The 22,495-nt window shown below is 33.2% G+C and overlaps 2 protein-coding genes across 7 annotated transcripts in view; both read left to right on the forward strand.

The window, feature by feature from the left end:
• LOC148953286 (uncharacterized) overlaps positions 1 to 4,826 on the forward strand; it is a 148,876-nt gene extending 144,050 nt beyond the window's left edge. For all 5 annotated transcript variants that reach the window (XM_089088453.1, XM_089088452.1, XM_089088451.1 and 2 more), the window contains one exon: positions 4,529 to 4,826. In XM_089088453.1, coding sequence (XP_088944579.1) covers positions 4,529 to 4,729 — 201 coding nt within the window. In that variant the 3' untranslated portion in view covers positions 4,730 to 4,826. The remainder of the gene's footprint in view (positions 1 to 4,528) is intronic.
• Positions 4,827 to 12,364: 7,538 nt separating this feature from the next.
• LOC148953287 (fucose-1-phosphate guanylyltransferase-like) lies at positions 12,365 to 21,363 on the forward strand. Of its 2 annotated transcripts, none has more exons than XM_089087606.1 (5): positions 12,365 to 12,480; positions 13,447 to 13,621; positions 16,096 to 16,359; positions 18,044 to 18,184; positions 20,478 to 21,363. In XM_089087606.1, exons 1-5 carry the CDS (start codon positions 12,403 to 12,405, stop codon positions 21,317 to 21,319), a joined length of 1,500 nt encoding a protein of 499 aa, XP_088943732.1. In that variant the 5' UTR covers positions 12,365 to 12,402; the 3' UTR covers positions 21,320 to 21,363. The 2 variants fall into 2 exon arrangements, with proteins under 2 accessions (XP_088943732.1, XP_088943733.1); XM_089087607.1 differs by having other exon boundaries at positions 20,613 to 21,363.
• The last annotated feature ends 1,132 nt before the right edge of the window (positions 21,364 to 22,495 follow it).

Here is a 22,495-nt window from a genome sequence, read left to right on the forward strand (position 1 = left end):
TCGAACCAGTAAATACGTTTCCTTAACTTATACAACACCATGGCTAATGATAAGTGATATATAAATGATGTATATATATATATATATATATATATATATATATATATATATATATATATATATATATATATATATATATATATATATATATATATATATATATATATATATATATATATATTTCATATATTCATTTAGGTTTGACGCCAAATCGTTTGTTTTTCAGAGTTCATTATTTAATCTCTACCGAATTTTGTGTAGCTGATTTTTATTTAAAGAGTTAAACAGGGCTATAACTAAATTTGGAGATTTGGATTTTGAATTTGAGGTTAAAATTTTGATATTGTAATTTGAACTTTTAGTTTCTAAATTTAACATTAATTTTTTTTTTTAATGGGAATTCGTGATTTGAATCTTGAGTTCGAAAATTTAAAATTAAATTTTTAAGGTATAAATTTGGCGTAATCAATGTGAAAAAATATCAAAATGTTGAAAAAATGTATGTAAAGCTTAGGCAATAACAGGAGAAATTATAAAAATCATGATATCTCAGGCCCCCCCCCCAAAAAAAAAATTTACTTACATGCCGCTCGAGCACACATTCAAGACGTCTTTTTATTTTATATATGAAAATAATATATATATATATATATATATATATATATATATATATATATATATATATATATATATATATATATATATATATATATATATATATATATATATATATATATATATCGTGATTTGAATCTTGAGTTCGAAAATTTAAAATTAAATTTTTAAGGTATAAATTTGGCGTAATCAATGTGAAAAAATATCAAAATGTTGAAAAAATGTATGTAAAGCTTAGGCAATAACAGGAGAAATTATAAAAATCATGATATCTCAGGCCCCCCCCCCCCCCAAAAAAAAAAAATTTACTTACATGCCGCTCGAGCACACATTCAAGACGTCTTTTTATTTTATATATGAAAATAATATATATATATATATATATATATATATATATATATATATATATATATATATATATATATATATATATATATATATATATATATATATATATATATATATATATATATATATATATATATATATATATATATATATAGAGCATCATAAATATATGGAATTTTTATGATGCTCTAGGACTAATAGCTCTAGGATGCTCTAGGCAATTAATATTAAAAATTACGAATGTTTATATAAAACTTTAATCCAAAACTTTGATTTTATTTTCTTTTTTTCCTGTTGATCTCGATCATATAGCACCACCGTCCCTCTTTAATTTTTGATTTTTGACTTGAGATTTTCATTTTTTACACCACTTCTTGCGTCCATTTTTTTTCCTAAATTATTTCTTCTTTTCGTAGAATTTAGCACTGCATTATACTGGTCTCATTAAAAACCAACATCTTGGGAATTTTTGTTTTTGAAAAAAAAATATTTTTGACTCTTGGGACTAAAAGATACAGTAAAATAACTTGGGCACATAATTCTTAAAACGTATTTATTCTTATAAATGCATAATTCTTGTCAAAAAAAATTATTATTTATAAAAGAAAAAAAAATGAAAAGGCACCAAATTGTCTGAGCTTCCGAGAGATTTGAATTTTTAAAAGTTTGTTTCATCAAATTTTAGATATTTTAATTTAGCTTTTAAAATTAAATTAAGTGAATCAACTCAAATTAAAAAAAAAATAATATTTTTGCTAAATCGAACATGAGAAATGGTGTCATCGCTGGCAGCCTATATCACGGGCCTGGATTTTTTTGGGGCAAAATAAAAAAAATACAGGTATGTAGTTTTATCCTGAATTTCAATATACCTTAAAGTCAATAACAAGTAAAACTAAGAATATAACTCTTCTGACCGAACGTATATTATGGAATTATCTCATGGGATTTGGAATTTTGAACAGAAAAGTTGAATTTTCCATTTTGGGGTTTGAGAGTGAATTTTTAGTTTAAATTTGACATATGAATTTTGAGTTTCTTAATTTTGGAACTTAAGCGTAAATTTTAAGCTCTTTGATTTGAGCTATGGAAAAGAGTTTTATTTAGCTTTGATGCTCGGGCTTTTTTTTTTATTTGAATGATAAATTGGATAAGGGACCCAATAATTATTTGGATGAGGGATCAGTATTATAATTTTGAAGTGTAATTTTGGTATTTGAATTTGGTATTTAAAGTTTTAACATACATAATTTTATTCTCCTTTTTTTTAAAGATTTGTATTTGAATTTTCAATTTTATTTCGTCTTCGAGTTGAATTTAAATTTTGAGTTATATACATGTTTTAAAGGAGTGTAAAGAGGTAAGTACATCTTCTTGCAGCTGCTTTTTGGTCTCGCAGCAATCAGAGAGCATTCTACATTAAAGTATATTAGGCCAAAAAGTGATTAATATGACTCTTTCAGTTGCGTTTCTCAGACACTTTTTATTCTATTTAAACTGAATAATGTTCCGCACAGTTTTGTAGCTGAACTTGCTCAATTTGCTCCAATTGAAAATCATTTAATAAATTTTGTAGAATATATACAAATGGGAAACGTTTATAGGCATCCGTCCTCCGTTTCTCCATGGTAAAGGGCAAGAATTAAGTAGTAGATTTTATGTTATAGTTTTTTAAAATTGTTTGTGAGACCAATTAACGAGAGAAGCATGATAAATCTTATTGGAACTGGGCAAAATAAGCAAAAAGTATAAATAAGCAAAAAGTATGGGATAGTATAAATAAGCAAAAAGTATAAATAAGCAAAATAAGCAAAAAGTATGGGAAATCAGCAAAAAGTGAACCAAATAGACTGGGTTCAAAATTGGTCTGGCAGTGAAGCACTTTAGTAACTGTCGGCATCTTTTCGTTAGTGAACGAATTTGAACTTAGTTCATGAAATGAGATTCAAACTATTTCACCTTTACAAAATAATCGATAGGATTAAAAATAGCATATGAAAAAAATTATAAATTGTCTTGTGATTACTCACCATTTTTAACCTATAATCGTTTTAAACTTATTATTAAAAAAAAAACATGTGTAGGTGGATTGACTAAATTGAATATTCAATAAACAGGGAAACATTGTCTTCAAACATACATCACCGCCACTAAGAATAGCTTAAAGACACGACTAATGTCTGACACCTTTTTTAACATTACAAGATGGACCAGTTGGACATCTGTATTATATACCTTTTGTCAGTGATTTAAATCCACTAATTAGAAAAGAAGGGACACACACATAAAATAAGATGTTAGAATAACTACTTTTTGGGCAACTTTGTTTTTGAATCAGTGATGCTTTGTATTATTATCCTATGTGAATACAAATTACGGGAATTTTATCATTTCACTGGAATCTAAAAGCATAAATGTTTTTTTTTTTACCATAGAACAGTAAGGCAAAATTGCTAGTCTGTAAAGTTCTAATGAAATATAAATAGATTTTTCTTTTTTTCAACTAAATTATTTGTCTCCGAATCTCCTTTAGACTCACTTAGGCGAAACTATTATTGCTGATTATAAAGAATATTCAGGCAACTTTTTTTTAATCTCATAAGCTTTACAAAAGGTTTATATAATGTCTATATAAGATTTACAAAAGGATGTACAAACATCCAGACATCTTATACTGTTCGTGTACCCTATTAGTACTTCCCTTTTTATTTATCTTGGGACAAACCTTTTTATAATTTACGAATATTATTGATTTAATTTTGAGTTTATCAATTTATTCATATTATTGAAATAGTATGTTCTTTATGTGATATATGTGGCATTTTCGGTGCTAGCAATAATGATGATATTCTAATACTTTATTTTTTTTTTGCTTTGAGAATGGATGAATTCACCTTAAAGGACTTACAACATATAAACATGACCTTGCTTTCAGCTTGAATACACTTCTAAATAGCCAGTAAACTCCAGAGGGAGCTTTTTCACGGTTTTTTTCGACGGATTCTAAATGTTTTCTGGAATTCTTCGAGGCATATCAAGGTCACGCTCTGAACATCCTTCATACAATTTAACGGAGTTTATTTTGTAATATTTCTTATTATTTCATCTAAGCGCTGCCATAGATGTATATTTGTATTGCTTTTAGGGTGGCGCCAGGGGAATTTATCCGTGAGGGTGGGTTTCATAGATCGAGAAAGGATCCTTTTTTTCTCTTGGTTTGCTTGTTTTTTTGTTTTTCTTTTAAGTAGTCTGTCTATCAAATCAATTTGTTTCGGATGGGAGGAGGTATTTCCCCTAGTCTGCTATATGAGGGCATTAATGCAGCTCATTTAGGAGTCTCATTTATTCATCTAGGAGTCTCAAAGCCGCGGCTATTAAGACTAGGGAGAGAAATAGGCTAGGCCATATCTTTCCTCGCCTACCATCTTCGATAACTTTAAGCCTTATTATCAATAAATTTATTCTAATTCGTCTTGGAAACGCTCATGAAAGTTTTGAGACAGATATGCTTTTTTTGGCAACACTTGCATTTCGCGAATATTTATTATTAATTTCATATTTCCAGGACAATTATGGTAAAAACGATGCTGAATCTATATCCAAAGTAAAGGAAATGTATACAACAATTGGAATAAACGGTGTATACGCTGGTTACGAAGAAAAGACCTACAACGAGGCTGTTTCTGCGATTGAGAGTCTCCCCAGTTCTCTATCTCATGAGCCCTTTTGGGTTATTTTAAAGAAAATCTATAAAAGAGAAAGATAGATATTTACTTTTCTGACTTGTAGAATTTTCAAATATAATCTCCAATTGTAGCCTATGCTTTAAGATCTGTTTTTTTTTTGTTATTAAATAAGTGTTGTGGAAAAATGTGTCCAATCTTTAGTAATTGCGGATGGCTCTAAAATCTCTTGACTAGTACTAGTTCAACCCCTTATTCCTGCAGGTATATCTATTTCACATTGATTCTTTGGTTGTGTGTCATTTGTCGGTCGATAATGTCACGGTTTCGATTAGCAAGATTCAGGGAGACCCTTGGTGAGTAGGTTCCGTGAAGTGTTGCAGCAACTGTGACCCAAGGTCATGGTTTCAATCAGGAAGATTAAAGTAGACCCATTGTGCGTAGGTCCCGTGAAGGACTGCAGAAACTGTAACTGCAGCAACTGCAACTGTCGTGGTTTCGATCAGGAAGATTAAACAGACCCTTGTAGCGTAGGTCCCGTGAAACGTTGCCGCAACTGTGACCCAAGGTCGTGGTTTCGATCTGGAAGATTAAAGCAGACTCTTGGTGTGTAGGTCCCGTGAAGTGTTACAGCAACTGTAACCCATGGGTCACGGTTTCGATCAGGAAGATTAAAGCAGACCCTTGGTGCGTAGGTCCCGTGAAGTCTTACAGCAACTGTAACCCATGGGTCACGGTTTCGATCAGGAAGACTAAAGCAGACCCTTAGTGCTTAGATCCCGTGAAGTGTTACAGCAAATGTAACCCATGGGTCACGGTTTCGATCAGGAAGATTAAAGCAGACCCTTAGTTCTTAGATCCCGTGAAGTGTTACAGCAAATGTAACCCATGGGTCACGGTTTCGATCAGTAAGATTAAAGCAGACCCTTGGTGTATAGGTCCTGTGAAGTATCTGCCACAACTGTGCCCCTTGAGTCACAATTATGGAGCAACACTTGCGACTATACTAAAAGAAAATAATAACAGAAAACCAGCATGATTAGGCCAATATTGAAGCAGAAAAAGAATTGCAAATATCTGGGACCATGATTCACGGTTCATTTTCAATGCGTAATCAAAATAAACAAAACATGGAAAAACGGAAAGACTGTGACTATACTTCAAGAACTTTATTTACTCAAAATCTGCATTTTTATTCAAGAATTTGCTTAAAAATAGCTTCTGATTTTGCTCTTGTTGGTCATTTGGGTCTGAAGAAACGAATCCTACAAAAAGTATTCATTTTCTGAATCTTGCTTCATGATTTATTTTTCAGCTGAAATACAAGAGGAAAGTTGTAATGTTAGAAAAAAGATTATAAAAAAATTAGAGAAGAGTTAGAATGTTACGAAGGAGAAACTTTACGATGGGAAATAGAAAGGAAATATGTTACGAAGGGAAATAGAAGAAAGCTTCGACGTCTACGCTTGTTCCCATCAAACAAAAAAGTAAGAAAACGCTACTTTGGTATTTTGTGATAACTTTTGCTACTTTAAATTTCAGTTTGAATGAAACCCTTAGCCCTGCTTATATTTTACTGTTAATCTGACAGAGAAGCTCTTTGAAAAAAAACAGGCATCCTTGACTATTTTTCTCGGCAAAAACAGAAAATTTTGCAGCTTCTTTCTCGGCAAAAACAGAAAATTTTGCATCTTCTTCAAACCTCTGTTCTTTTATTCTCGATATTTATCAGGAGTACATATATTTTGGGGGTATTTCCCCTTTTTTCTAAGATTATGCGAAACTTTTTCATTTTAGTAGCACTTGATAGGCAGCTTTAAAAGTAACCTTTCTTGTTTATTTGGAATCAGAGTAAAAATGTGACTTTTCTTTTGCTGCACATGTTCATTTCAAATTTGGGAGTTTGAGCAATGTGCCAGAAAAAAAGTTCCGCTATTCTAACGGGAGAAATCTTAACACCAATTTTAGTAATAATTTTTGTTCCGCCAGCTAAAATAATGGTGTTAGAAATACTTTTTATATTTTTTTTAGCGGAAAATTGAAGACGATTAGAAGAATAAATGTAGAAAATGCCCATTAATGAATAAATAATGACAACTTTTATTATTTGTATTTTTATAATGCATTTTAAAATGCATTCGAAATATGCATTTTTGTGCGTTCAAAATAATCTTAAATCTTTGTGCGTTCGAATAATCTTAAAAATTTTTGTGCGTTCGAAATAATCTTATAAATTTCCCTTTACGTTTGAGAATCCTATCTTTAAATTTGTTACTACTACTACTAATAACTCACCACGACACCAGGCTGCCTGAGGCCAACACAGTTACGCATGCTCCTCCCCCATTCCAACCTATTCAAAGCCTCCATCTTTAACTACTCCCAGGAAGTTCTCGTTTCTCTTAAATATTTTCCTACGACATCCTCCCACTCCAACCGAGGACGACCTGTTTTCCGTTTAGCCCTAGACAGTTGTCGAAAATGGACAATCTTTAGCAATCTATCACCCTTCATCCGCAGAATGTGCTCTAGCCATCCTAACCTTTCTTTCATTATAGCCCTAAAAAGTGGGATTGAACCACACTTTTCGTACAGCCTACTGCCTGAAATACGGCCAGTCAGTCGGGTGTCCAAAATAATCCGTAGGAGTTTTCTCCGGAAAATATCTAGCAAATCCTCCTCTGTTTTTCGAAGCGTCCACGCTTCAAAACCGTACTTGAACACTATCATCACTGTAGCTTCCAGTACTCTAATCTTGGTTCGCAGACTTATCTTCCTATTCTTCCAAAGTGTTTTTAACTGTGAAAAAACACACTGGGTCTTGGCTATTCTATTTTTAACATCTTCATTGCACCCACCCTCTTTACTAATAATACAACCAGGGTAAGCGAATCTGTTCACTTGATCGGTCTTTTCGTTACCCAATGTCACCTTTTCATCTTCACCTATTCCTAGCCTTAGCGACTTAGTATTCTTAACATTAATTTTTAAATCTATTCTAGCACCCTGAACTCGCAAAACTCTAGATGTTCATTCATTTCGCTCACACCGAGTTTGCAGTAGTAACAATGGTGACAATTGGAACAACCTTAAATATATTTTTTCAAGCATAGGATAGGCCATCAAGATTGGCTGACGTTGCTAAACCTTCATCTACAGGGTCTCTATTTTTAAAAACTTCTTCAATAACAAATCAAATCATGTTCCCTTAATTTCAAAACGCTTACACGGTCGGGCCGATTCTTTGTTTTTTCGTCAAGACAATAGTAAATAATTCAAAAAGTCTACATATACAAATTGCAATTTTCACATTTAGTGACATGGTCAAAACAAATACAATTTTCTCAACGCTTGCACGGTCGATAAAATTAAAAAAGAAAGAGAAAAATAACATACATCTATATATAAAATTAGGCATCTAAGTTATAAAGGCGAAGAAACCCAGGCACAAAACTTTCTTCATATCTTGCATGGGTTGTAAACACTGGTTGTATTTTTGGTATAGGTTCAGCAATAGACCCTTGCAACCTTTGTCCACAAGGGGAAAATCCTGAGGAAGTATATCACAGACATTAGGATTTTTCAAGATACCCTTTCCCAAATTGAGACTAAGTTGTTGCCTTCTTTTTTCAAGGGTAACAAGTCTAAATTCTTAGAGGAGCGATATATAAGGAACTTTAGGAGATTTAGACGCCACAAGCAGGGCACGGTACTGAACTCGCTCCAATGTCTCCGACTGGTCAAGAGTAAGGGAGGTACGCCATACTTGACAGCAATATTCTAAGATAGGTCTAATGAAAGAAAGATATAACCTCAAAAGATGCTCAACAGGAAAACCATAACGAGATAGCAACTTCATAGCGGAGATACCCATATTTCCATATTTGACTCTGCTTCCTACTTCTTTGTCCCACTTCATATCTGATGAAATATAGACACCTAGCAGCTTAATTAGGGCGACCATCTTCTGTTGGTGTAGGAGCGGATTATAGGTTGGTTCGGTCATCAAGAAAGAAATTGGAATTACAACGGATTTATCCACATTCACCACCATGTCGTTACTGGTAGCCTGGTTCTTAATGTCCTTGATAATACCACACGCGTTGCTTGGGGAGTCCTTGTGGCAAATTTCAGTTAACGATAGAGCAGCGAGGTACTTCCATCTTTTTGGAAAGGACTCTGCCAGCTCGTTGACCATGACAAGAAACAAAAGAGGACCAAGGGTTGTTCCTTGTGGCATTCCACAGTAGATTTGAACCTTGGTTGAGAACACGCTCTTATATTTAGTATTGCTTTCGATCCGAGAGAAAGCTGGCAATGATTTGAACTAAAGCAGGGACGATACTATGCCTTGTAAGTAATTTTTTGATGAGTTTACTGTGGTTGATCAGGTCGAAAGCTTTTTTTCAGATCTATTGCTATGAGATTTGTCAAGTAGCCGGGTTTGCCAGTAGCCGGGGTAACCTCTTGAATAAGGTTTTGTTTTATGACTGGACAGAGCAACTACCCCGAGAGGTTTAAAGTGGTTGCATTAAGAACAATTACTGATGGTTTTTGCAGATGCTTCGACTACGAATATTTCAAATTTGTTATAAAATTTTTCAGAACTCAGGTAATAGCTTTCTAGGAAAGCGTTTTTTTTATGGAGTGATACTAGAAAAAAGTATACACCAAGGATACATAGCAGAAGTCAATTGTCATTAATGATTATTAGTTATTTGTGAGTATCTTTAACCTGAAATGGGGAATAATATCAAATTCAGCAGCGTATATGAATAATTAGTAAAAAGGACTAAAAGTGTAGCCCCTTCTTGCGTTTACAATAAAAGAGGATGGGTCAATTATTATTATTTTTTTTTTTTATCTAGAGCTTTGGAAAGAAAATGGTACCAAAAAAACAATAATCATTAATTATAATTGGCTTTTTTCAGCGCAGTATAAGTTTAGATGCATGTAACTGTATATCCATTTATCGGAAACAGGGTCGGGCCGGGAGCCAATGGAAAGCCTCACCTGATAAAAAAAAGAAACGATTTTACAAGTGGGGATTTACAAAAACAACCATCCAAAGGGGACTGTATGTGCATATACTTTTTATTATTTGTCAGTTTATGGTAGGTTATGGGTTCTAGGGAACAGCGAGTCGATTAATTCTGGAATTCGTGAGAGTTTCATATTTTGCATAAAATATAACCCTTCTTTTGGAAATATTTTCCATTTTGCTTTGAAAAAGTATCCTTTTTCTTTTGTCTTTTGTGATTTTGTGGGTCTGTATTGCAATAATAGACTTAGTTTAGTAATCAGCTAGTCAGATTATTCTTATAAACTGAATTCGATAGAAATCAAACACCGTTTCTCAATCTTGTTCCTATGCTTCATGGAAAGGCATATCCTTCAATAATACACCTTTAAATTCCTTGCATAGCTCTGATTTCAAAAAGGTTTAACATGTCTACCTATTCTCATATTAAAATGTTTCTAAGAAGCATCTGTTTTATTCGGGTCATTCGAACATTCTGGGGTTCTTACTCCCGAGGCTTCATTTATTGCGTAGCCCTAAAGGCGCATTTTTGTACCTTTCAATTGGTTGAATTAAAAGAACTACCTTGAATCAAACAGTTCGTGGTAACGAACTGTAAGTAAGGAGCGACCCGGCTCAATGGTAACCGAAACTCTAGAAAACGGTAATTTGATACAAATAAATACATCAAAAGAATCAGATTTTCATGCTGATTTGAAATATATAAGTTTCATCAAGTTTAATCCTACTCATCAAAAGTTAGGCGCCTGAGAAAATTTGGATGATTTTCAAAAAAAGGGGAAAAGACCCCCTAACAGTTATAGAACCTTAATGATAATCACACCATCATATTCCGCGTATCAGAGAACCCTACTGTAGAGGTTTCAAGCTCCCATCCACAAAAATGTGGAATTTTGCATTTTTTGCCAGAAGAAAGATCACGGGTGCGTGTTTATTTGTTTGTTTGTTTGTTTTGTTTTTTTTCCCAGGGGTGATCGTATTGACACAGTTGTCCTAGAATATCGTGGTAGGGCTCATTGGAATGGAAATTAAAAGTTCTAGTGCCCTTTTTAAGTGACCAAAAAAATGGAGGGCAACTAGGCCCCCTCCCACGCTCATTTTTTCCCTAAGCTTACAGAGCAAGGTATTGACTAGGGGCCGAACCCCCTAATAAACATATTAAAAAAATATGAATATAGAAGTTCGTTACCTAAGTTAATTCGTAAGTTACGTATATTTATTACTAATAAAAACGTTCGTAAATAAAATTAAACAAATTTCGAGAAAGCCATTTAACTAAATAAAAGTAAATTAATATGAAAATTTTTTTTTAATTATTCATGTACGGTGAGCCAAGATCAAAACCTGCATTTATACAAAAACGTTCAAAAATTAAACAAAAAAAAACGAGTTTTTTAAACTGAAAGTAAGGAGCGACATTAAAACTTAAAACGAACAGAAATTATTCCGTATATGAAAGGGACTGTCCCCTCCTCAACGCCTCGCTTTTTACGCTAAAGTTTGACTCTTTCTCACAACTATATATTTTTAAAACAATAAAATACTATAGCGTAAAGAGCGAGGCGTTGAGAAGGGGACAGTCCCTTTCATATACGAATAATTTCTGTCCGTTTTTAAGTTTTAATGTCGCTCCTTACTTTCAGTTTAAAAAAAAAATTTTTTTTAATTAATTTTGATCCAAAGCCACATGGGTTTGAAGGTCTTTGGGAGCGAATGGATCATCGACTGAATGCAATTTGCCCTGCAAGTAGTTTTGCTCCTTGGAACTGGCAATGGGACTTTTAATTAGTGTTCAAATGATCTCTCTTTCACGTTTCTACGATCCGTTGTAAGCTACATGATGATACTAGAAAAAAATACCTGGGAAACACATTGCTCTTTACTAATTTTGCACTATAGTTTTGACTATAATAAATAATGATACTAATGTTGAACAGCTTGGAAGATGCACAATAAGCTACATATCTGTTCTATGTATCATTGCTTGCCCGGCAAAGATGTTGTGCAAAGAAATAAACATAGCCCATTTCTTTGCTTAAATAAACATAGCTTAAGATAATAGCTCAAGCATAACTTCAAATATGTTATCTTATTTCACAGCTTAAGTAAACACAGCAAATTTCTCTGCTCAACATGTAAAAGCAGTAAAAGCATGATTTTACTTCCTCGATTATATTTATCATTATTTGCTTTTTCTAATTGATAGGAATAATGCCTAGCTCTATTAAGCTATTAAGCTTATTTTTTACACCAAAATAAATAAAGCATTTGGCCCATTGGAGTTCACATACAGTTGAACAAGTTTAATTTTTTCCTGAAGAAAAGGATTAAAAAAATATTATGGGATTTAAAAAATTTTAAATGACTTTTCCAGCCTTTTTTTCGCATTTGAAGTTTGTCTCAGTCAGTTTGGCATCATTGATGAGAATAGAATTTCCTATTCAAAAAAGTCTTCCAGTGGTTTTACGTTGCCTTAATCTGCCTATCATACTGCTTTACATAAGGTCTGTAAGGGTTTAAACTTGCTTATTAATTTTTGGATTACTCTTGGAAGACCCGTTATAAAGGGTTTGCACCCATCCATACAACTTTCTTCGCAAAAGCATCAGTTGAATTAAGAATCTATGAAATAAACTCAATCGACTGCTTCTTTCAAACAAAAAAACGTTCTAGTAGATGGCACTGTATACTTTAGAATATCCTTTGAGGTAGAATATGGCTGAAACACCATGTTGGGAGATTGTAATTCTGACTTCAAAAGATCGCCAACAACAGGAAATTTACAAGAATCAGGTATACTAAAGTCTTACTTTTCTTTAAATCCTGCTTGGCTCTATGAACCCTTAAACTGTTTTCTAATAAATTAATGCCATCTATATGTTATTATGATACATATTTATAAAATAATAACCGCGGTACTAATTTGTATTTTATCATGTTTACTGAATAATTATGCAGAATTAAAAAGTTGTTTTTTCTACTTGTTTTCTTTTGATCAAAATTTTTTTATGGTCCGAGTTTCAGACTTGTGTATCTAGCACTTTTTATTTTATTAGACAAAGGTTACATAACATTGATTTGTTTTGCTTCAAATGGCTTACATAAAAAAGAAGCACTATTAACAGAATTTAATATTTGATTTTTTATTTAAATTTTTGAATTTATAATTTAAATTTTATTTAAAACCCTACCGGCTAAACTTTTCATATCTTTTTAGCATTGTACTAAACTAGTTTAACCTTTAATCAATATGTGTTCCATTGTCCATGGACTTTTTTTTCCTTTTTGCACTCTGTCACTAAAGCACTTCCACGTTTTCTATATACTATTTACTTGTATTATGAACAGCAAAGGGTCCATCAACCTTCTCCTTGCTCCACTAAACAGATACAAGGTAGAGGAAGACAAAGGTGGATCTAGAGAAAAATCTTGGGGGGGGGGGGGGATGTAACAAGGGCACCAATAATTGCTTAAATTGCCAAGTTTATTTTAAAAAAATTTCTGTGGTTCATTACCGATTTGACGAAACTGACCATCTCCAAAATTTGTCCATCTCCAAAAGATTTAGGATTCCTTTTCCTACGAAAAAGAGTTCTATATACGTGCCTGTTTCATCACTTATAGAATTAAAAACCATATGAGGTCAATCTTAAGTAGATATGACAGTTTTGTCAGCGTCGGCATGTGGTATTTGTTCTGTTCATTATAATTTATCTTTTCATTAAAAACTGTTATGACATCGCTTCATTTTCTCTTCAGATTGCTGCAAAGAAGCTTAGCAATGCAATTCCTTCGTCTATAGAATTTGAAGTATGCGCAGATCCTGGAGAATTTCCCATTGGTAGTGGCGGCTCAAGCATTTATTGTCTCAATCGTCTTTTTGAAAAATATGGGGAAAACATTTTCAGCAAAAGGATATTAGTTGTACATGCAGGTATACGTTCGTTGGGCTAATTATTTTCATTTTTATTTTAAAAGCAGTTTTTCTACTGATGCAGTACCTGCGTATAAGAGTGATGTAAATGAACCATTTGCATCACTCTTATATGCAGGTAAAAGCAACATAGGTCAGTAGTGGATCTAAGGAGGATCCACCCCCTCCAAAATTTGTGAGTCTTCCTCTAAAATTGATCAATATCATCCTTGCAGCGATAGCTGCAACCTAATGAAGAACAAACAGAAACCCATAGGAATCAAAATTTGAAATAGCGTAAAAAATGTTTTCACCTGCATAGGTGAACACAGGACGATTCTTTAGAAGAGATCGGGGCTTTGACACAGGGAGGGGGGAGATCCTTCCCCTTTTGCTTCTGATTCATTAACATTTTTTCTCCAACACATTAAATGACGTGTAAAACATTTCCCTCTGTTTTGAAATTTAGTATCTTTGGCAAATAGTAGTGGAAACCTGGACGTTAATAATAAGAAACCAATAGCGACAAAATTAAAACTGAAATTGAAGTATATTTTAGCCCTTATGCTCGACCCATCTTATTGTTTGGAGTAAATTGAATCTAGAAAACAAAAACAAAGTTTGTTCGTGAAAATTAAAGAGCGAGTTTAGAAGTTAAAACTAGCAGAATATATTTTACCTTTTATGTTCAACCCATCTTATAGTTTGGAGTAAATTAAATCTAGAAAAAAAAAACAAAGTTTATTCGTGAAAAGTAAAGAGCGAATTTAAAAGTTAAAATGTTAACAGAAATGAGCTTGTACAAGGTGTGAAACCTAAAACGAGTAGAAATTGCTACGCATAAAGAAATCAAGCGTAAAACGAACAGAAATTAAAACAAAACTTAAAATGAAAATTGTTTACGACAAACGAAATCGATGTTGCCACTCTTCTACTCCTCTTCTTTTGAAAAAGGCTAGGGAGTCAGAAATCCCCTTCATCTATTTATATAGAAAGCCGGACATGTTGAATCTCGTGGAGATCAGCCTTACATCAATTATCATAGTCGTGCAAAAACGGCTAATATCAGCCTCTAGTTTGTAGTCAGCAAACTGAGAAATACTTGTAAATCGAATCTGATGCAAAATCATTTATGAAATATTTACTAAGCGTGTACAGCGTCAGATATAACCTAGTAAAGAACGAACTCTAGCCCATAGTAATCGAAAAAAAAAACATTTAAAAAAAAACTGTCAAGTGAAGAATACCTACCAATTAAACTGGTGCAGGAATGTCAACTGTTATATCCGTTAATCTTAATGGCAAAAGTTTATTGCGAAAAGAAGTGTATGGGAATTTGTAAAAATAGCCTGAAACACCTCGATATTGGTATCGAAATGATAACTGTACCATTGGAATCATCTTAGCGGAAAACCCCATTTAGGAGATTATTGTCTCCGATCTTAAGCAAAAAGGATAATCTCTTTCGCATGGGAATTATTGGCGCGTCTCCCTTATGTTGGGAGAAGGGTCATTGGAAAGGAAATTGCCATATCTAGTGTTTTTGTAAATAACATAGGATAGACTAATGTTGGAATAAAATGCTATTTTGACAAAAACTGCATCTTCAAATATAAGACGATATAACACATGCATCTTGTGAAAAGTTGCCATCCGAGATATTTTGTCATATTTGAGTGAAACTGTTGCCTGATTTTCTGAAATGTCATTATATTTTTGAATTTTTGTCGTATATTGGTTTTCAGAGTATCCCTTGTATTATAACCCCAAAAAATTCACTAAACACAATTACTTATCAACAACAAAGGTCATAAACTCCATAATAAGAAGAATACTGTATGGGAGACACATCGCTCTATACTAAACTATCAGCGATATTGCAATAAAAGTTCTGTACAAACTGTGAAATTCGGCTCTCAGAATTCTTATACCATCCTTATGATTATGAGTTGCAGAAAGTTTCTAAACCTTGAAGTTTTCTCTAAAGAAATAATCTTGACAGGAACGTCTATTGGCGACAGATTGTCAAACAGGCCAGGCACCTTTATGCCTACTGAAGGAAAATTTTTGATCTTTTTTGTGTGATTATGCTGTGTGTGATTGATCTTTTATGTGTGTGTGATTGTGGTTACGGTAAGAAAAAAAGTTGATTTTTTGTAACTTTTGAAGGTGTGGTGTATCTAGAGACGGTGTTAGTGGGAGACAGAGGGGGCATTTGTCCCGGGTGCAAAAGTTTTAGGGGTGCAAAATTTCAAATAAATAACCTAACGGTAATGATGATTTTGTAATTTTAGAAATTTTATTTTTATTAAAATAAAATAGAGGGAGCAGGTGGCAAAATTTTCTTAATAAATAAAAATGTTGTTAAAAATTTGGCCTGACATTTTTGGGAGACAGGAGGAAGGGCGTTAATCACGATTTTGCCCCGGGCGCATGAGGGGCCAGAACCGCCACTGTGTGTATCCCTAATTACATTTAATTCTTTTCAATTTTAGGAGGATTTAGTAAACGACTCCCGAACCACTCGATATTTGGCAAGATATTTTCGCCAGTATCTGTCCATGGACACAGTATCAAAGACCTCCTTGATCTGAAAATTCAATTTACACAGCGATTTTGTCCTTTTATGGTTCGCGGAGGTGTTTTCTTTGCGGCATCGGATGACATTGAAACCTTTACTGTGGAAGGACTTAAGATTAAGGATTTCAAAAATTTTGAAGGCATAGTTGCATTAGCTCATCCATCAAGTGTTGAGATTGGTTAGTATGGCTTCTTTTGATTATTAAAATTGCAATAAATTAATGTTTTAATTAGTGCCGGAAATGATCCAGGATTTGAATGAGAAACTCCTTCTGATTTTATTGGAAAAGCCATAAAGCTATTCGTGAGCTGCAGTAATATATGCTCATTTGATAGAATATTATTAGTAATTAATTTTCTTTCCTGGAAGAAGAAGAAGTTTAGCTTGTCTGATAATATCAATATAAAAAATATTGATAAACAATAAGTAGAACAACAGGGATTTTTTTTTTTTTTTTTTTTTTTTTTTTTTTTTTTTTTTTATACAAGACAATGGAACGCAACTTTAAATGAATATTTCGAACCTATATCCAAGGAAACTTACATTAAAATTCGATCATTAAAACGGAAAAAAGTTTTTTTTAATTTTCAAAACAGCCCTAATATCATTACTTCAAGGAAGTTCAACCAGGACTGGTACACAAAGCGAAGTGGAAAAAGACAATTCATTCAAATGGAATAAAAAATACTTACAGACAAGTTCTTAAAGCTAATCTCGCCTTCTTGGCAGCCAGCCTAGAAGGTCTATCCGTAATAGGTTGAGTGGAATTATTTACTGTTTTTTTAATATAAACAGTAAAATCATTTCTAATTAAATTTGTATATAGGGCATTAAGCAAATATTCCCCCAAATCTCTATTTAAAGAAGACCTTCTTTAAATAGAGAAGGTCTTTCCGTAAATAGTCTTTTTACGGATAGACCTTCTAGGCTGGCTGCCAAGAAGGCGAGATTAGCTTTAAGAGCTTGTCTGTAACTATTTTTTATTCCATTTGAATGAATTGTCTTTTTCCACTTCGCTTTGTGTACCAGTCCTGGTTGAACTTCCTTGAAGTAATGATATTAGGGCTGTTTTGAAAATTTTTTAAAACTTTTTTCAGTTTTAATGATCGAATTTTAATGTAAGTTTCTTTTATATTGTTTTTTTCTTCGTTTGTTTTGCTGAGGACGGCCCTTGAGTATAGGGTCGAAATATTCATTTAAAGTTGCGTTCCATTGTCTTGTATCAAAATTTCACTGTTGTTCTACTCATTGTTTATGATGGAAATGCAGTGTGGTCTTCGTCGCTATTTAAAAATATTGATAATATTATACAGATAAAATACATACTTGAAAAACAATTGTTCCGTAGTCATAATAATTTTTTTATAGCCCGCTATAATAAACAAATAAGAGCGGAGTAAAGAAATATAAAGAGAAAAAAATGAAACTAAAATGAAAAACAAAGCAATCAGCAAGCTGAAAACATGGGAAAAGAACATGAAATGGCTAAAACGTCAAAATAACAGACTAGGACTGCCTCACGTGTAGCCAAGCCATCCGTGCTGTTAAGTCTGGAGCGATTAAATTATGTACATTTTTTCTGTTATACCACGGTGGCAAATACAGGGAAAATCTTAAATACTGAAAATATTTTAACGTATTTTGTATTCTTATACTATTTATGTGTTTTTAGTGAGCTGTTGATCTTATGAAAGCAAGATTTCAGTGGCCTCGTTATTTTTAGTGTTTTTTCCCCAGTATTTTGGGCTGGTGTTTGTAAATTCTTTCTTTTTATCCCTTTGTCTATCTTCTGCAAGATAAGTGTGTTTTTCCTTAAGGCTGTCAATGAGGTTTTTCTGTACCATTTGTGCAATTAATTTCAGGTAAAAACCATGGTGTTTATGTTTTGTCATTGCCAACATCAGGTTCTTCTCTTACCTGGTTTGATGATGAATGTAAACAAGTTCTGCAGAAGCCGTCTGTGTCTGCTATGCGTAGCCATGGTTGTACTTTTACTATTAACGGTAAGTTTTTCTCTTTGGCTTTCCTTGTTTATTTTATTTTTAGAGTAATTTGAAACTACCCCAATCAATGTGTAAATATAACCGGGTTGTTGGAATAGGTTTAAATTAAGTATATTTTTAGTGATCAGTATATAATTTGCACTGACAGTAACAGATAGAGGCTAGATCTACGTTGCCTGTGCAGCATAAAGCATTGCAGCAACCTTTTTTCAGCCTTGACGACAACATTGCTGGGGGAGTAACACTTAGGCTTTGTCTTTTTGTCATCAATTTATTTATCGTTGTCAACCGCCTAAAATATTTCAAAATAGCATGGCTCAAGAATTATCTTCTTCAATAAAAATTATTGATGATTTAGAACAATAGAAAAAACTATTGGCGACCCGTTTTCACGCAATGCTACAGAAAAAATGGCAATGTCCCGAGATAATTATGAAAAAAGAAAAGACAAAATCCACCCATAGGTAGTAAAACTGCTTGCCTTAGCTAAGATTCTGTAGACAGGCTCAACTAGACAGATTAGACTAGACAAACCAGACTAGACAGACTAGACTAGACAGACTAGATAGACTGACCAAACAGACAAGACAGCCTAGACTAGACAGACTAGGCAGACTAGACTAGATTTCACAAAAAAATACTAGATATTTCGGCGACATATGCAGTGACTGTCATCAGCTTAATATTGCTACTGATGACAGACACTGATGACTATATCACACACAGACACTGATGAGAGGCATATGTGACCGAAATATTTAGTATTTTAAGGAGGAGTTTTCATCAGTGGGGTGGGTTGGTGGCATCAGACAGCCTGATGTTTCAACAATTTCGTTGCACTAATAGTGCCATTGGCGGATCCAGGGGAGGGACTAGGGGGGCGCGCGCCTCCCCCTAACGTTATTTAAAGTAGTGTAATTTACTTAATTAACGCAGGTTTGCGTTAATTAAACTTGCTCGAACGCAAGTTTACGGATCAACCTATTTTGCACCCCCCCCCTCTGAAAAAAAAAATCCTGGATCCGCCCTTGAATAGTGCTCAACTTTTACCAGAAGGCTCTAACAATTCGCATCGCAAACCATTCTCAGGATTTTAGCATCACAAGCTTACAACTGAAAGTAAGGCCCTAATTTTGTTCAGTGAACTTTCGAAGCCTATATTTCTGTCTCAACTATGAATAAGCTCTCTATCGGGTTTTAGTAGTTCAGATGCTGTTACGTTAAAATGACTCGAGGATTTCAACTCCGCTTTGAGGGATTTTTAGGCTGTTTAAACACGAAAAACTCAATTTTCGTATCAAATGCTTTTTTTTCAACCAAGCTATCCAACCGAAAGCCTTGTTTTTCAACTATTTATTCAAACAACATTAGGATAAATAATAGACTTTTATTACCAAAAATCTTTAAGTATATTGATAATCATACGAGGTAGCTACAAACGTATTATACCAATCGACCAAGTGCGCTTAGTATAAATTTCAATTTCACAAAAAGACATTTTGTATCCAATGTGTTTATCTATATTGTGCATAACTTTATTTTTATTGATGTGCTATTAAAGTAAGTAAAAACTTATTTTCCATATTTAGGTGTGGAATGTGTTTATCTATATTGTGCATAACTTTATTTTTATTGATGTGCTATTAAAGTAAGTAAAAACTTATTTTCCATATTTAGTTGCGGAATGTGTTTATCTATATTGTGCATAACTTTATTTTTACTGATGTGCTATTAAAGTAAGTAAAAACTTATTTTCCATATTTAGGTGCGGAATGTGTTTATCTATATTGTGCATAACTTTATTTTTATTGATGTGCTATTAAAGTAAGTAAAAACTTATTTTCCATATTTAGGTGCGGAATGTGTTTATCTATATTGTGCATAACTTTATTTTTATTGATGTGCTATTAAAGTAAGTAAAAACTTATTTTCCATATTTAGGTGCGGAATGTGTTTATCTATATTGTGCATAACTTTATTTTTATTGATGTGCTATTAAAGTAAGTAAAAACTTATTTTCCATATTTAGGTGCGGAATGTGTTTAGCTATATTGTGCATAACTTTATTTTTATTGATGTGCTATTAAAGTAAGTAAAAACTTATTTTCCATATTTAGGTGCGGAATGTGTTTATCTATATTGTGCATAACTTTATTTTTATTGATGTGCTATTAAAGTAAGTAAAAACTTATTTTCCATATTTAGGTGCGGAATGTGTTTATCTATATTGTGCATAACTTTATTTTTATTGATGTGCTATTAAAGTAAGTAAAAACTTATTTTCCATATTTAGGTGCGGAATGTGTTTATTCTGACAGTTGTTTCTGGATTACCCCCAGTGTTGCTCATAAGTTGCTGGAACTGGAGCATCATTCTGACATCTATAAAAAAGAAACCTGTATATATGGTAATTTTTTAACTTGTTTAGGTAGAGAAAAGAATATTATAAAAGGAGACGATTTTCTGCAACAGACCATCTATGAAGCATTAAAAGAAACCCCCCTCCGTGTTTTAGTTCTCGAAAATTCGAATTTTTATCACCTTGGAACCATTAAGGAATATCTAGACAACTTAACGAAAAATAGGGATATGAGAGAGACATATAATTTTATTGTTCAAAGCACCGGTTATCTGAAGGATACTGCTGTGATGCGTTCTCATATACACCCAGATTGTTATTTAAGTGCATCAGTTGTTGAATTCTCGGATATTCAAATGCCAGTAAGGGGAGAGAGAGTTATATTATCAAACATTCAATTGATTGGCAGAGAAGTAATTGATCTCCCTTCGGGTTGGCTATTTCACACAATTCCTATCAATGTGCACGGCTCGGTAAAACACGTGACTCTAGCAATGCATGAAAATGATAATCCGAAACAAAAATGTTCCAATTCTAGAATTGTTTTTGGTGAAGTTTTTATGGAAACGCTAAAGAGCTTTGACGACGTTGAACTGTGGAATTTGCCTTTGTTCAAGTCCTGTGAGACTATGACTGACTCGTTCTTATGGACCCTTGACTTTATCAAAACTATGTCAGCCCAACCTAAAGACTTGAGCCTACATTTTTCAATGGCAGAATGTATGAAGAGATGCAGCATACAGAAGATGCAGCATTTTCGTTCATTGATGTCCTAAAATTTGAATTTCGTTGTTATCTTATTAAATGCGCAATGAAATAATTTATACGAATTGGTTTTATATTTGTTCTGGTAATACATACCTAGGCTCACATTAAGATGAGGGAAGGGGACAAGAGTGGCTTGATGCCCTTTTAAAAAATATAAAATAATACTCTTATTTCCTGTACTTAGATTCTGCGGATGATTTGAACATCCTAGAATTAAGTGTCAGTAAAATGAATGAACTTTAGAAATTTTGCGAGTTCAGGAAGCTAGAATAGGTTTAAAAATTAGGAACACTAAGTCGTTAAGGCTAGAGATAAGTGAAGATGAAAAGGCGACGTTGGGAACGAAAAGATCGATCAATTGGACAGCTACACTTACCTTTGTAAAACTAAACGGTTCGAACTGTAAGTATGGAGCGACGCGGCTCAATAATAAAGAAAATTCTAAAAACGGAATTTTGATATCGGTAGATGCATCAAAAGAATTGGCTTATTATGTTATTCCAAATATATAAGAATCATTAAGTTAGCCCATAGCCCATCAAAGGCTATGGGCCTGAGAAAATTTGCCTGATATTCAAAAAAGGGGGAAAATACTTCATAAAAGTCAAGAAATCTTAATGAAAATCACACCATCATTTTCAGCGTATCAAAGAACTTTACTGTTTCTACCTTATTTCAAGTTCCTATCTGCAAAAATGTGGAATTTTGTATTCTTTTTTTTTCAGAAGAAAGATCAGGGAAGCGTGTTTATTTTTTTGTTTTGTTCTTTTTTTTTCAGAGGTGATAATATCGAGCCAATCGTCCTAGAGTATCGGGAAAGAGCTCTTTCGAACGGAAATTAAAAGTTGTATTGTCCTTTTTAAGTGACCAAAAAGATTAGAGGCAGCTCCCCTCCCCATGCCCTTTTTTCCCAGTAGTCTGATCAAATTTTTAGATAGCCATTTTTTCAGCATAGTTGAAAGGTCCAATAAATATGCCTTTGGAGATAACATGAAACCTAACATCCCTCGGGGAAAGGTATTTAAGTTATGAAATGTGCCCATTGTTTACGGATAGTATTGCTAATTGGGAAGTATGCATACATTTTTTGGTTTGTGGGGGGGGGAGGGGTCCATAAGGAGGGAAGTTTCTCGGAGGGGGGGGGAATTTTTCAGAGGAAATTTTACATTGGGGGAATGTTCTAG

The sequence above is a fragment of the Artemia sp. Qi Xiang Cuo genome, chromosome 4 (assembly GCF_049724085.1).
Source record: "Artemia sp. Qi Xiang Cuo chromosome 4, ASM4972408v1, whole genome shotgun sequence".
Lineage (NCBI taxonomy): Eukaryota > Metazoa > Arthropoda > Branchiopoda > Anostraca > Artemiidae > Artemia > Artemia sp. Qi Xiang Cuo.